The sequence below is a fragment of the Mytilus galloprovincialis genome, chromosome 8 (assembly GCF_965363235.1).
Source record: "Mytilus galloprovincialis chromosome 8, xbMytGall1.hap1.1, whole genome shotgun sequence".
NCBI lineage: Eukaryota > Metazoa > Mollusca > Bivalvia > Mytilida > Mytilidae > Mytilus > Mytilus galloprovincialis.
Window position 1 is genome coordinate 86,351,840 of NC_134845.1, and position 11,738 is coordinate 86,363,577.

The 11,738-nt window shown below is 35.0% G+C and overlaps 1 protein-coding gene across 1 annotated transcript; it reads right to left on the reverse strand.

Annotated features, from left to right (window-relative positions):
* Positions 1–1,793: 1,793 nt before the first annotated feature.
* LOC143042717 (uncharacterized) lies at positions 1,794–9,734 on the reverse strand. The gene is made up of 4 exons (XM_076215154.1): positions 9,666–9,734; positions 7,232–7,297; positions 3,517–3,723; positions 1,794–2,232 (listed from the first exon to the last, which is right to left on the reverse strand). Exons 1-4 carry the CDS (start codon positions 9,670–9,672, stop codon positions 2,021–2,023), a joined length of 492 nt encoding a protein of 163 aa, XP_076071269.1. The 5' UTR covers positions 9,673–9,734; the 3' UTR covers positions 1,794–2,020.
* Positions 9,735–11,738: the final 2,004 nt, after the last annotated feature.

Below are 11,738 nucleotides of genomic sequence, written 5' to 3' on the forward strand. Positions count from 1 at the left end.
GCTTTAATCATATGAAAAAAATCACTGTTTATACACATAATCTATCACATCGTCTGACACTCTAAAAAGATTTCAGAAAAAGTAGTTCGTTAATGGTTAGATCAATGGTCGTCATGTATAGCATAACAATTCTAGAAATTTACTCCTCTCATCTGCCAGTACGCCATTTCACCATAGTGACCCATTTTAGTGTTTATGTTGTGTTTGATGGCAACAATTGGTGTGTTGCTAGGCAACAGAACTGAAGGTTCCAAACCTGTATCGTCTCCCCAAAGACATGGAGGCAGTGCTATATATCCAGCTTCGTCGTATTTGTTCTCTTTAACATTTCCTTTTCCGGATACAGGAACTTGTCTGCATAACAGCTCCATCTCGTGACCAGTGTCGTTTCTATAAAGTTCCATAGCTAAACAAGATGGCGCATGACAATGACCTCCGGCGTAGATCAGTCTAAAATTGCTGATGGTCCATTTGAATTCTATCGTATGGATACATTCACAATCGTCCCCAGAAGGACAGTTTCCGGTACATTTAGTTCCAGGAGTTGGCGTGTTCAGTGGCCAGTTGGCATATCCAGGTATGGGTTTTCCTGGCATGGCGAATGCTGGGGGAATATCATATTCACCTGACCAAGCCTCGGTTTGAAAATAAATACGAGTCAAATCATGATGAGAAACTTTTGAGTTGTCTACCTTGTACTCCTGAAACCAAAAGCGAAATTTCATGTGATATCGTAAGAGTTCCGGTCGTACAGATTGATCAGCGTCCAGCAGAATACGCTTGTGACTACAACATCGGAGTCCCCCGGCATATCCTATTGAACTGCACGATGGATTATTTTGAGATAAGACTTCCCCAGCAGGTGGTGGAACGCAATTTTTGACAAAATGGTTACAATTGGTTCCATTGGTTTCGCAAATCATCCCCGTTTGTCCTACGTCACAAATGCAGTTAGGCTCCTTTTCTGCTAGTAAGGCAATTGTGCCGACAGAATGTGCTTTGTGGTAGGCAAACACTTGTGAAGAACCGACAGCAGAAATTAAGTTGATTTGTGCATTTATAGCATCAAAGCTGTAATGTTTTTTCGTCAAACCTTTTAATGGGCGTGTCACGACGGCAGTTCTCACTCCATCGGAAACTGAATTGGACAAAAGAGAGATGCTTTTATCTAATGGATTCCCTGGACAATGTTCCGCCCCGGTTCCACACGTACCAATTTGTTGTTCAAAAACCCCTGTAGAGTTTACAATCAAAGTGTATGGAGAATTGGCCATATTTGTAGCATTGAAACCAACTCCAAACCAGGCGTCTGCAGGTCCAGTTAAGGATATGGTACTGGTATCAGAAATTTCAACTTTTATAGATACACCAATGTTAAAATTGGCATGACCGGTTCTTTTACTAGATGTGGAGCATTGTTTGGTACTTTTAAACTCGTTGTAATAAACAGTTAATGTTCCATCGGACTCTAAATCAACACTGCAACCACTAGGAATTGCGTTTGAGGAGATGGTGAATGTCACATTCTTAGTTGATTTGATTCCTAACATAGCTACTGCATCAAAACAAACTATTGCACTTTGTGGGGAAGTTTTACAAGATTGTTCTGCTACAAGAGAATAATGGTGTTGAATATATTTTGTTTTTACATTAGACCCGTATATCGCTGGGTCACCACCATAACGACTAGTACATGGACACTCTAGTATTCCAGAATAAACGGCTCCCTCTTTCGGAATGCCACGACCGAATCTGGCTTGACGTGGTTCATCTCCTGGCGTGAAGACGGTACAGTTATTAATGTCTTGAGGTGTGGCGCCACAATCTCGATTACGTGTATCAATTTGCATGGGAGTAATGTGCCATGTGTCGGGAGAGTCAATTAATTGAGCAAATCCATCTGGATAACCATGGAAACTCTTTCGAGACTCTCCTCCATTTCCTGCGCTGAATGTTTGACTTGTTGGAACGTTTTTGTATTCACGATCTTTTGCCGATGGAAGATCTACTGGTTTCCATTTCATGGGAGATCCATGAGCACTGACGTCATTGGGTCAGGATTTGGGATTTTTATCAATTTGGAATATTTTCCAGTCATCCATGCTACGTAGTGGTGGTTATACGCCCAGTTGATTGGAACAGATACATCGTTTTGGGGATTTAGTCCTGGTTTACTTACGGGATTAACCATAACTTGGTCCTGTTCGTAACCAGTGATGGCCATGACTTTTCCTGAATAACAAAACATAGAAGCATTCAAGGAAAACAATCAATATTCAGTATTTATCAAACAGCTCTCAAAACTGATTAACAAATTAAAGGTGTAGACTTTATTTTTGTTTTACTTAAGCATATTAGCTACTTTGTTTCAAAATAACAAGGTTTTTAAAATACTGTAATAATTTATTGTATAAAAAATAACTGAACAAAAAAAGCAGAAAATATCAAAAGGTCTGTACGTGACCATGTATTTGAGCTATAAGCCATTCAAAATTTAGCGGGAAAGTATGATTCTCTCAAGATTATTCAGTATTTTATATGATATTGAAGAAAAAAAACTATATTTAAACCATATGTATTAAATTTGTGATAGAGTAGAGGTTGGCGGGCATTTTAAATAATGGAACTACATGTACAATAATAAAACTAGAAGATTCTGAAATTCTTGCAAAAAATCAAAATAAAAACAGCGGACATCTTTAAAACAATCAATATACAATAAAATTGAGAATGGAAATGGGGAACGTGCCATAGAGACAACAACCCGACCATAGAAAAAAACAACAGCAGAAGGTCACCAACAGGTCTTCAATGTAGCGAAAAATTCCCGCACCCGGAGGCGTCCTTCAGCTGGCCCCTTAACAAATATATACTAGTTCAGTGATAATGAACGCCATACTAATTTCCAAATTGTACACAAGAAACTAAAATTAAAATAATACAACACTAACAAAGGCCAGAGGCTCCCGACTTGGGATGTATATTAACACTCTTAACAATCAGTTCATTAAATGTTTTTATCTAGATCATTCAGAACGGCGATGTTAAATTGATATACTGTATTGTTTGCAGTGCTTCATGTATAATCTGATTTTCAATAATAAGTTTTTACCAGTACTTTATATATGTTAATGTTTTTTTTTATTAAAATGTAGAACGTTTGATATAAAAACAAAATCTGAAACACTTTTACAGATTCATGCCGTGGCGGATTCAAGGGGTTTGTAGAGGGTTTATGCCCCCTTCGATTTTATATTTGAAATAGTTCATTTTTGTCTTGATTTTTTCAAAATAAATCACCCTCCTTTCAAATATCCTGGATCCTCCTCAACTCCCCCAACACTCGTAATTCAAACATTTGAAAGTTAAGAAGACGTCAAGAAGAACCCATTTCCGTTGTAAGTTTACAGACGATCACCAAAATTGGTTCAAATAAGAAGAAAGTTGGAAGTAATGGCATTATATTGTTAAGATCCAGAGGGTTCTCGAAGTTGTAATATATAATACATAAGATACCTGCAAATCTGTCGATGATTTCTTTTGGAATTGGATTATTTCCTAAGTCTGTCCAAAAGACCTCACCATAATGGGTTGCTATCTCTGGTGAGTAAACATCAAAGTACTCATGACCCTTGCTCTTATAGTCATCGTTAAAATGTACACCCTGGTTTCCGCCACTGGCTACCAGATAGCGACCATTCATGTTGCCACCATCTTCTTTTTCTACAAGTATATGTATATAATTTTTTTTTAACGTAAGTACGTGTATATATTTTTTTTTTCTGAAAATTCATGTATATCATTTTGAGTGGTTTTATTTTACAGATGATATAATTGGTTAAATGTTTAATTTCAATTTGGAATTCTGTTTGCACAACTAATAACTAAAAAACGAAGACGACGAAAAGACAAAAAAAAGTCGACAAACTACAACATAAAAAGCTACATACTGAGCAAGCGCAACATGAAACTAAAAATAGGTACAACATAGAAAGCTACATACTGAGCAAGCGCAACATGAAACTAAAAATAGGTACAACATAGAAAGCTACATACTGAGCAAGCGCAACATGAAACTAAAAATAGGTACAACATAGAAAGCTACATACTGAGCAAGCACAACATGAAACTAAAAATACGTACAACATAGAAAGCTACATACTCAGCAAGCGCAACATGAAACTAAAAATAGGTACAACATAGAAAACTACATACTGAGCAACCGCAACATGGAACCAAAAATAGGCACAACATAGAAAACTACATAATGAGCAAGCGCAACATGGAACTACAAATAGGCACAACATAGAAAACTACATAATGAGCAAGCGCAACATGGAACCAAAAATAGGCACAACATAGAAAACTACATAATGAGAAAGCGCAACATGGAACCAAAAATAGGCACAACATAGAAAACTACATAATGAGCAAGCGCAACATGGAACCAAAAATAGGCACAACATAGAAAACTACATAATGAGCAAGCGCAACATGAAACTAAAAATAGGCACAACATAGAAAACTACATAATGAGCAAGCGCAACATGGAACCAAAAATAGGCACACCATAGAAAACTACATACTGAGCAAGCGCAACATGAAACCAAAAATAGACACAACATAGAAAACTACATAATGAGCAAGCGCAACATGGAACCAAAAATAGGCACAACATAGAAAACTACATAATGAGCAAGCGCAACATGGAACCAAAAATATACACAACAGAAAACTACATAATGAGCAAGCGCAACATGGAACCAAAAATAGGCACAACATAGAAAACTACATAATGAGCAAGCGCAACATGGAACCAAAAATAGGCACAACATAGAAAACTACATAATGAGCAAGCGCAACATGGAACCAAAAATAGACACAACATAGAAAACTACATAATGAGCAAGCGCAACATGGAACCAAAAATAGGCACAACATAGAAAACTACATAATGAGCAAGCGCAATATGGAACCAAAAATAGACACAACATAGAAAACTACATAATGAGCAAGCGCAACATGGAACCAAAAATAGACACAACATAGAAAACTACATAATGAGCAAGCGCAACATGGAACCAAAAATAGGCACAACATAGAAAACTACATAATGAGCAAGCGCAACATGGAACCAAAAATAGACACAACATAGAAAACTGCATAATGAGCAAGCGCAACATGGAACCAAAAATAGGCACAACATAGAAAACTACATAATGAGCAAGCGCAACATGGAACCAAAAATAGGCACAACATAGAAAACTACATAATGAGCAAGCGCAACATGGAACCAAAAATAGGCACAACATAGAAAACTACATAATGAGCAAGCGCAACATGGAACCAAAAATAGGCACAACATAGAAAACTACATAATGAGCAAGCGCAACATGAAACCAAAAATAGGCACAACATAGAAAACTACATAATGAGCAAGCGCAACATGGAACCAAAAATAGACACAACATAGAAAACTACATAATGAGCAAAAAGTAAAATCACAAAAATACTGAACTTAGAGGAAGATCAATTGGGAAAGTCCATAATCACATGGCAAATTCAAATAACAAAACGCATCAAAAACGAATGGACAAGAACTGTCATATTCCTGACTTGGTACAGGCATTTTCAAATGTAGAAAATGGTGGATTAAACCTGGTTCTATAGTGCTAACCCTCTCACTTTAATGACAGTCTCATCAATTTCCGATATTTTTACATTGATGCGTTAAATAAACAGACACAATAAATAAAATAGTCAAAATATGGGTACATCAGTCATCATCGTTTAACAATTTTAAAAGGAACAATTTAACAGAACACAAAAACATCTACTATCTACGAACACATTTATTGATTTGAGTGTCTGACGTCAGAAAATTTTATACGTCACATAAATTTGTCGTTCAATGTGCGTACAAAAAATTTTTAAATTTTCATGGGAATGTTAGCATACAGGGTTAAAAAATCAAAAGTATGTAAGAATAAATTTAAGAAATAGACCGAGATTTAAACTAGTCCAAAAGTTATATATAGAATTTATAAGAATCCAAAAATAGTTAATTCCACTACGCGATTGAATGATTTTGACGTTTGTGGTTCAACGTATATTGTAATTCATAATAGAAATATATCATAATGACATATAATAGAACAATATCATATTGACGGGATCTTTTAAAGTACAGAGTCACGTTATAAGAACAAAAGAAATACAAAAAGTCGCAAATACAAAACAAACCACAAAAAAATGAAAGCCAATACAAACACATTGACGAGATGTATAAGTACCAAGCCACGTGAAACGGATATCACATGAAACCATTCAACAGTAAAAGTAATATTAATAATAGAACAAAGACAAATGAAAGAACTACAAAACACGTTGTTAATATGATAAACAACATCAGTACGCAGAATCTATACATCAAGACCATCGTGTATTATTTGAGAAGTTGATACGGAATATTTATCAACAAGGTCTTGGTACCGCAACATGGAACCAAAAATAGGCACAACATAGAAAACTACATAATGAGCAAGCGCAACATGGAACCAAAAATAGGCACAACATAGAAAACTACATAATGAGCAAGCGCAACATGGAACCAAAAATAGGCACAACATAGAAAACTACATAATGAGCAAGCGCAACATGGAACCAAAAATAGACACAACATAGAAAACTACATAATGAGCAAGCGCAACATGGAACCAAAAATAGACACAACATAGAAAACTACATAATGAACAAGCGCAACATGGAACCAAAAATAGACACAACATAGAAAACTACATACTGAGCAAGCGCAACATGAAACTAAAAATAAGCACAACATAGAAAACAAGACTAAGCAACACGAACTCAAACCAAAATACGGCGTTCTAAGCTATACAACGCCTCAATCAAATACTGAACAAGTCATATGTGCTTATGATGGACTGCTTCCTTAAAAAAACGAAATGTATTATCCTTAGGATTGTAAGAGTTTCAGCTTTTTTTTAATGATTCGCATGTTGTTCTGAATCTTGATAATTCAGATATGGTTCAAACAAACTTATAGTTTTTACATATTTGTCATGTGGAAGTTTTATATAAATACGACTGTACGATATGATTTTTTTCTCATTGTTGAAGGCCTTATGGTTAATTATCAGAGAGAACGTCAAACTCATAAGTAACAAAGCAATCAGGAGCTCCGGATAATGAAAAATATGAAATCACTTACCTCGTATATTCTTTATACTATTACATCCTACAAGCACCACTAGGGCTGCACACAGGAATGTAAATTCTACAATATATTTAAAAAAATTAAAGATACCCTCCTTCATGTTTTTCATTTGCCTTCATATTTGAAAATGTATACACTGTTTGAAAAGGACAGGACTGATGATAGCCTTTTTAGAGTTGACCAATTGCTAACACTGATCCAGAGCCTAAACGACAATTGAAGTACTTTCATTATGATATTCAGAAAAAGATGTGAAAATGCACTGTGTTTGGTCGTCTTCTCTTAGAATTTTATAATCACATAAGCTACTAGTAGTGCTGTGTGGCCTTTCAATGTATATATATAGTGCAACATCTTAATAAATATATACATAGGTACTCAACATGTATTACATAGAAAGAGTTATAAATGCCTTTCCGTCATTGCTTAGGATAATTATGATTGATTAAAAATAAGGGTAACGATTTAGATATATAAACGTCTAAAAGAGTGTACACAACAACTCCAAATACAAAAACGGTAACTATAAATTATAATTATTTACAGGATTCAATACCATCGTCATGGGGGATGTTAGTATAGAGGGAGGTAACAGGTGGGAGAGGGTTCAGAGATTCAATTTTCTTAAGATAGCGTGTTGTGTCTTGAATATAGGATGGTAAATTTTCTACATGTGATCTCAGATGAAAGTCAATAAATTCTGATATTTTCTCTGTAGGGTGGTCATTGCCAGAAACAATTGGTCTACCTGGATAATTGACTTTATGTATTTTGGGCAGAAGATAGAACCGTCCGGGCTTTGATTTTTCAGGTTTTAGATATTTAAATGTGTCTTCATCAATATGTCCCTGTTCACACATGTTTTTTAGGTTTGTGGTGATCTCTTTGTTGAACTGAGATTGAAACAGTTTAATCTAAGAAGACTTTAGGATGATTCATTTAACATCAGAATATCACTGAGGAAGGATATCTGTTATCCGAAATATTTATAAATAATTACATTTATAGTTACTTTTTTTGTATTTGGAGTTGTTGTGTACACTCTTTTAGGCGTTTATATATCTAAATCGTTACCCTTATATAATTTATTTATTGTGTACATGTATCGTTACTCGTAACGATCCAGCGCCCTCGTGGGGAAAATCGTTGATTACTATTCAGACGTTTTATATATATAAACAATAACATCTTCATGCCTTATATATCATGTACTGCAGTACGCCGCTAGATTAAAACTGACGTGGAAAGGTAACACACGGCCAGCGAAAGCTCTTTTTTTAAGAGCCCAGGTGGTCGTGTGGTCTAGCGGGACGGCTGCAGTGCAGGCGATTTGGTGTCACGATATGACAGTAGCATGGGTTCGAATCCCGGCGAGGGAAGAACCAAAAATTTGCGAAAGCAAATTTACAGATCTAACATTGTTGGGTTGATGTTTAGACGAGTTGTATATACATTATGTACACAGCCATGTATCACCATCATTGATGGGGATCCGATGGATACATCTGTTGTAGGGTTGTCACTGACTCAGACGTACTTATAAATATAATTATTTTCTGTGACTGTATCTTACATTAATTTGTAGGATCCTTTACTATGGATAATTTAGCTGATCTGTAACAATAACATCTTCATGCCTTATATATCATGTACTGCAGTACGCCGCTAGATTAAAACTGACGTGGAAAGGTAACACACGGCCAGCGAAAGCTCTTTTTTTAAGAGCCCAGGTGGTCGTGTGGTGTAGCGGGACGGCTGCAGTGCAGGCGATTTGGTGTCACGATATGACAGTAGCATGGGTTCGAATCCCGGCGAGGGAAGAACCAAAAATTTGCGAAAGCAAATTTACAGATCTAACATTGTTGGGTTGATGTTTAGACGAGTTGTATATACATTATGTACACAGCCATGTATCACCATCATTGATGGCGATCCGATGGATACATCTGTTGTAGAGTTGTCACTGACTCAGACGTACTTATATATATATATATATATATATATATATATATATATATATATATATATATATATAATAAGAAGTTTTGATAATGCAAATTAAGATAAACAAGAATGTGTCCATAGTACACGGATGCCCCATCCGCACTTTATTTTTCTATATTCAGTTGACCGTGAAAATGAGGTAAAATCTCTAATTTGGCATTAAAATTAGAAAATCATCATTTTGATATCATAGGGAACATGTGTACTAAGTTTTAACTGGTTCGACTTCAACTTCATCAAAAACTACACGGAACAAATACTTTAACCTGAAGAGGAACAGACGAACGAACGAACAAACGGACGCACCGACAAAAAAAAACATAATGCCCATAAATGGGACATAAAAAATTATCCAGTTACAAAAAGCAACATATTTATGATATATTTTCTACATTATTTGACAATATTCAACACAAGGTCTTACCTTTCATAACTGCGATGTCAGGATTTTTCGTAACATGTATGTGATAAATGTATTTTATACTAGAGATAAAGAAATTTTAGGTAGTCAAACTGTATAACATATCATTTATAATTGATCCAATACCCATGCACTACATTATCACTGGTCATTATATTATCTCGAAGAAAAACATTTTTATAATGCGAACAATATGAAAAGGAGTAGGTCCAGTAAGACCCCTTTTTGGCCCCAAAACATATAGCAGTTTTACAAAATTGTTAAAATGGTTTATTTTGGTTATTTATTGGACAGTAGAATGCTTCTGCTACATAAATATGGGCTGTTTTTGACAATACAATGCACATATATTGGGTACTAGCACCATGAAGTCATGCTAAATTCTGAAATCTTCTCAATTCTAGCATTTTAGTTAAATTTTATATGGTTTTCGTGTAAAACGGAAGTGGCCGCATTCGTGTTCATCCTTAATATTGAAATGCAAGTTGTATTTTATGATAATACATAACGTATATATAAAGGTTGGGGATATTAACACGGATGCGGCCACTTTCATTTTTGACAAAAACCATCTGAAAAGTGAATTTTTCTGCATATTTGGTAGATTTTTCATATTTGAGCTTGAATCAGATCATTTTTTCTGACTAAATCAGTCAAAATCTTTCACATTAACTAATTGAATCAAATGAAATAGACACTTAAGTGTTTAAAAAGTGGTCGAAATCTTTCGTCAGATGAACCTGAAATTTGGCCAAAATCGGTCTTTACCGGACCTACTCCTTTATTAACCAACTAAGTACATTATTGCCAAAAATGACTGTTTATTAAAAATAACATATTTTCTGCAATGGCCCTGTTTTTCTGTAATGGCCCTGTTTTTTCTGAAATGGCCCTGTTATTTCTGTAATGGCCCTGTTTTTCTGTAATGACCCTGTATTAATACCAAACTTGTCTGTATTAAGCCCAGTTAGGGTTTTTAATAAAGTTAATAAAATTAAGCTGTAAAGAGTATAATTAAAGCCGATAAGGGCCATTCAAAAAAAAATAATTATGTCGTAATTACGACATAGCATGTCGTAATTTCGACATAACATGTCGTTTAAACGACATCGCTATGTCGTAATTTCGACATAACATGTCGTTAAAACGACATCGCTATGTCGTAATTACGACATAACATGTCGTAATAACGACATCACTTTGTCGTTTTAACGACATAGCTATGTCGTAATAACGACATCGCTATGTATATATATAAAAGAATATGTATTATGATTGCCAAGAGACTAAATGACACAGAAACTAACAACTCTAGGTCATCATAATGCCCCCAATAATTAGAAAAGCCCCACATAGTCAGCTATAAAAGAGGGACGAAAGATACCAGAGGGAGAGCCCCCGAAATGCTGGGTGGCAGACAGTGTTATTAATTAATTATTAGCTCCCTTGGTAAAACTCCAAATTTCATATTTAATGTATTTCATTGTTAAATAATTTACATGAAGCTTAATAAGTATATATTTGTTAATTGCATAGCTTTTGCTATTTGAATTCATTGGTTAAAGATATTATTCATATTGTAAAGTTTGATAATTGTATCGTCGCAAAATCTTTGGTTACCTTCTTTGGTTACCTTTTGTGAGAAACTTATATAATTTATAGATCCCATTTTAGGTTATTAAGATAGCGTCCGTAGCAGGGGTGTCGAGCCCGTGAAAGTCTAGTAAATCTTCTATTTGTTGGAAGAACTATGTGTGGAATTATTTAAGGACTTATATTCAGTCCCCCCAAGGCAAGCCATGCTTTCCACCTCCCTAAAAATAAGCACAAAAGACATGCCTTCTTGTCATAAGGATGAATTGAAGTATTGATTGCTCTTTTTCTACTTTAAAACGTTGGACACGATGTTCCTACAACCTCTAGGATTTAAAACAGAATCTTCGAAATTTCATCCGCAAAACAAAATAAAAATGTTAGAAAACACGAACCAATATTAAAACAAATTCAACATATGTTTCAAATTATGTTTTTACAGCTCTTGATTATATACTAATTAATATCTAGTATATTTGAGGA

Coding starts and splice junctions, on each gene's coding strand:
- LOC143042717 (XM_076215154.1), bottom strand. Junction 3,724..7,231: donor TAGTATAAAGAATATACGAG/GTAAGTGATTTC, acceptor ATATACTTGTAG/AAAAAGAAGATGGTGGCAAC. Junction 2,233..3,516: donor AATCATCGACAGATTTGCAG/GTATCTTATGTA, acceptor TTTGTTATTCAG/GAAAAGTCATGGCCATCACT.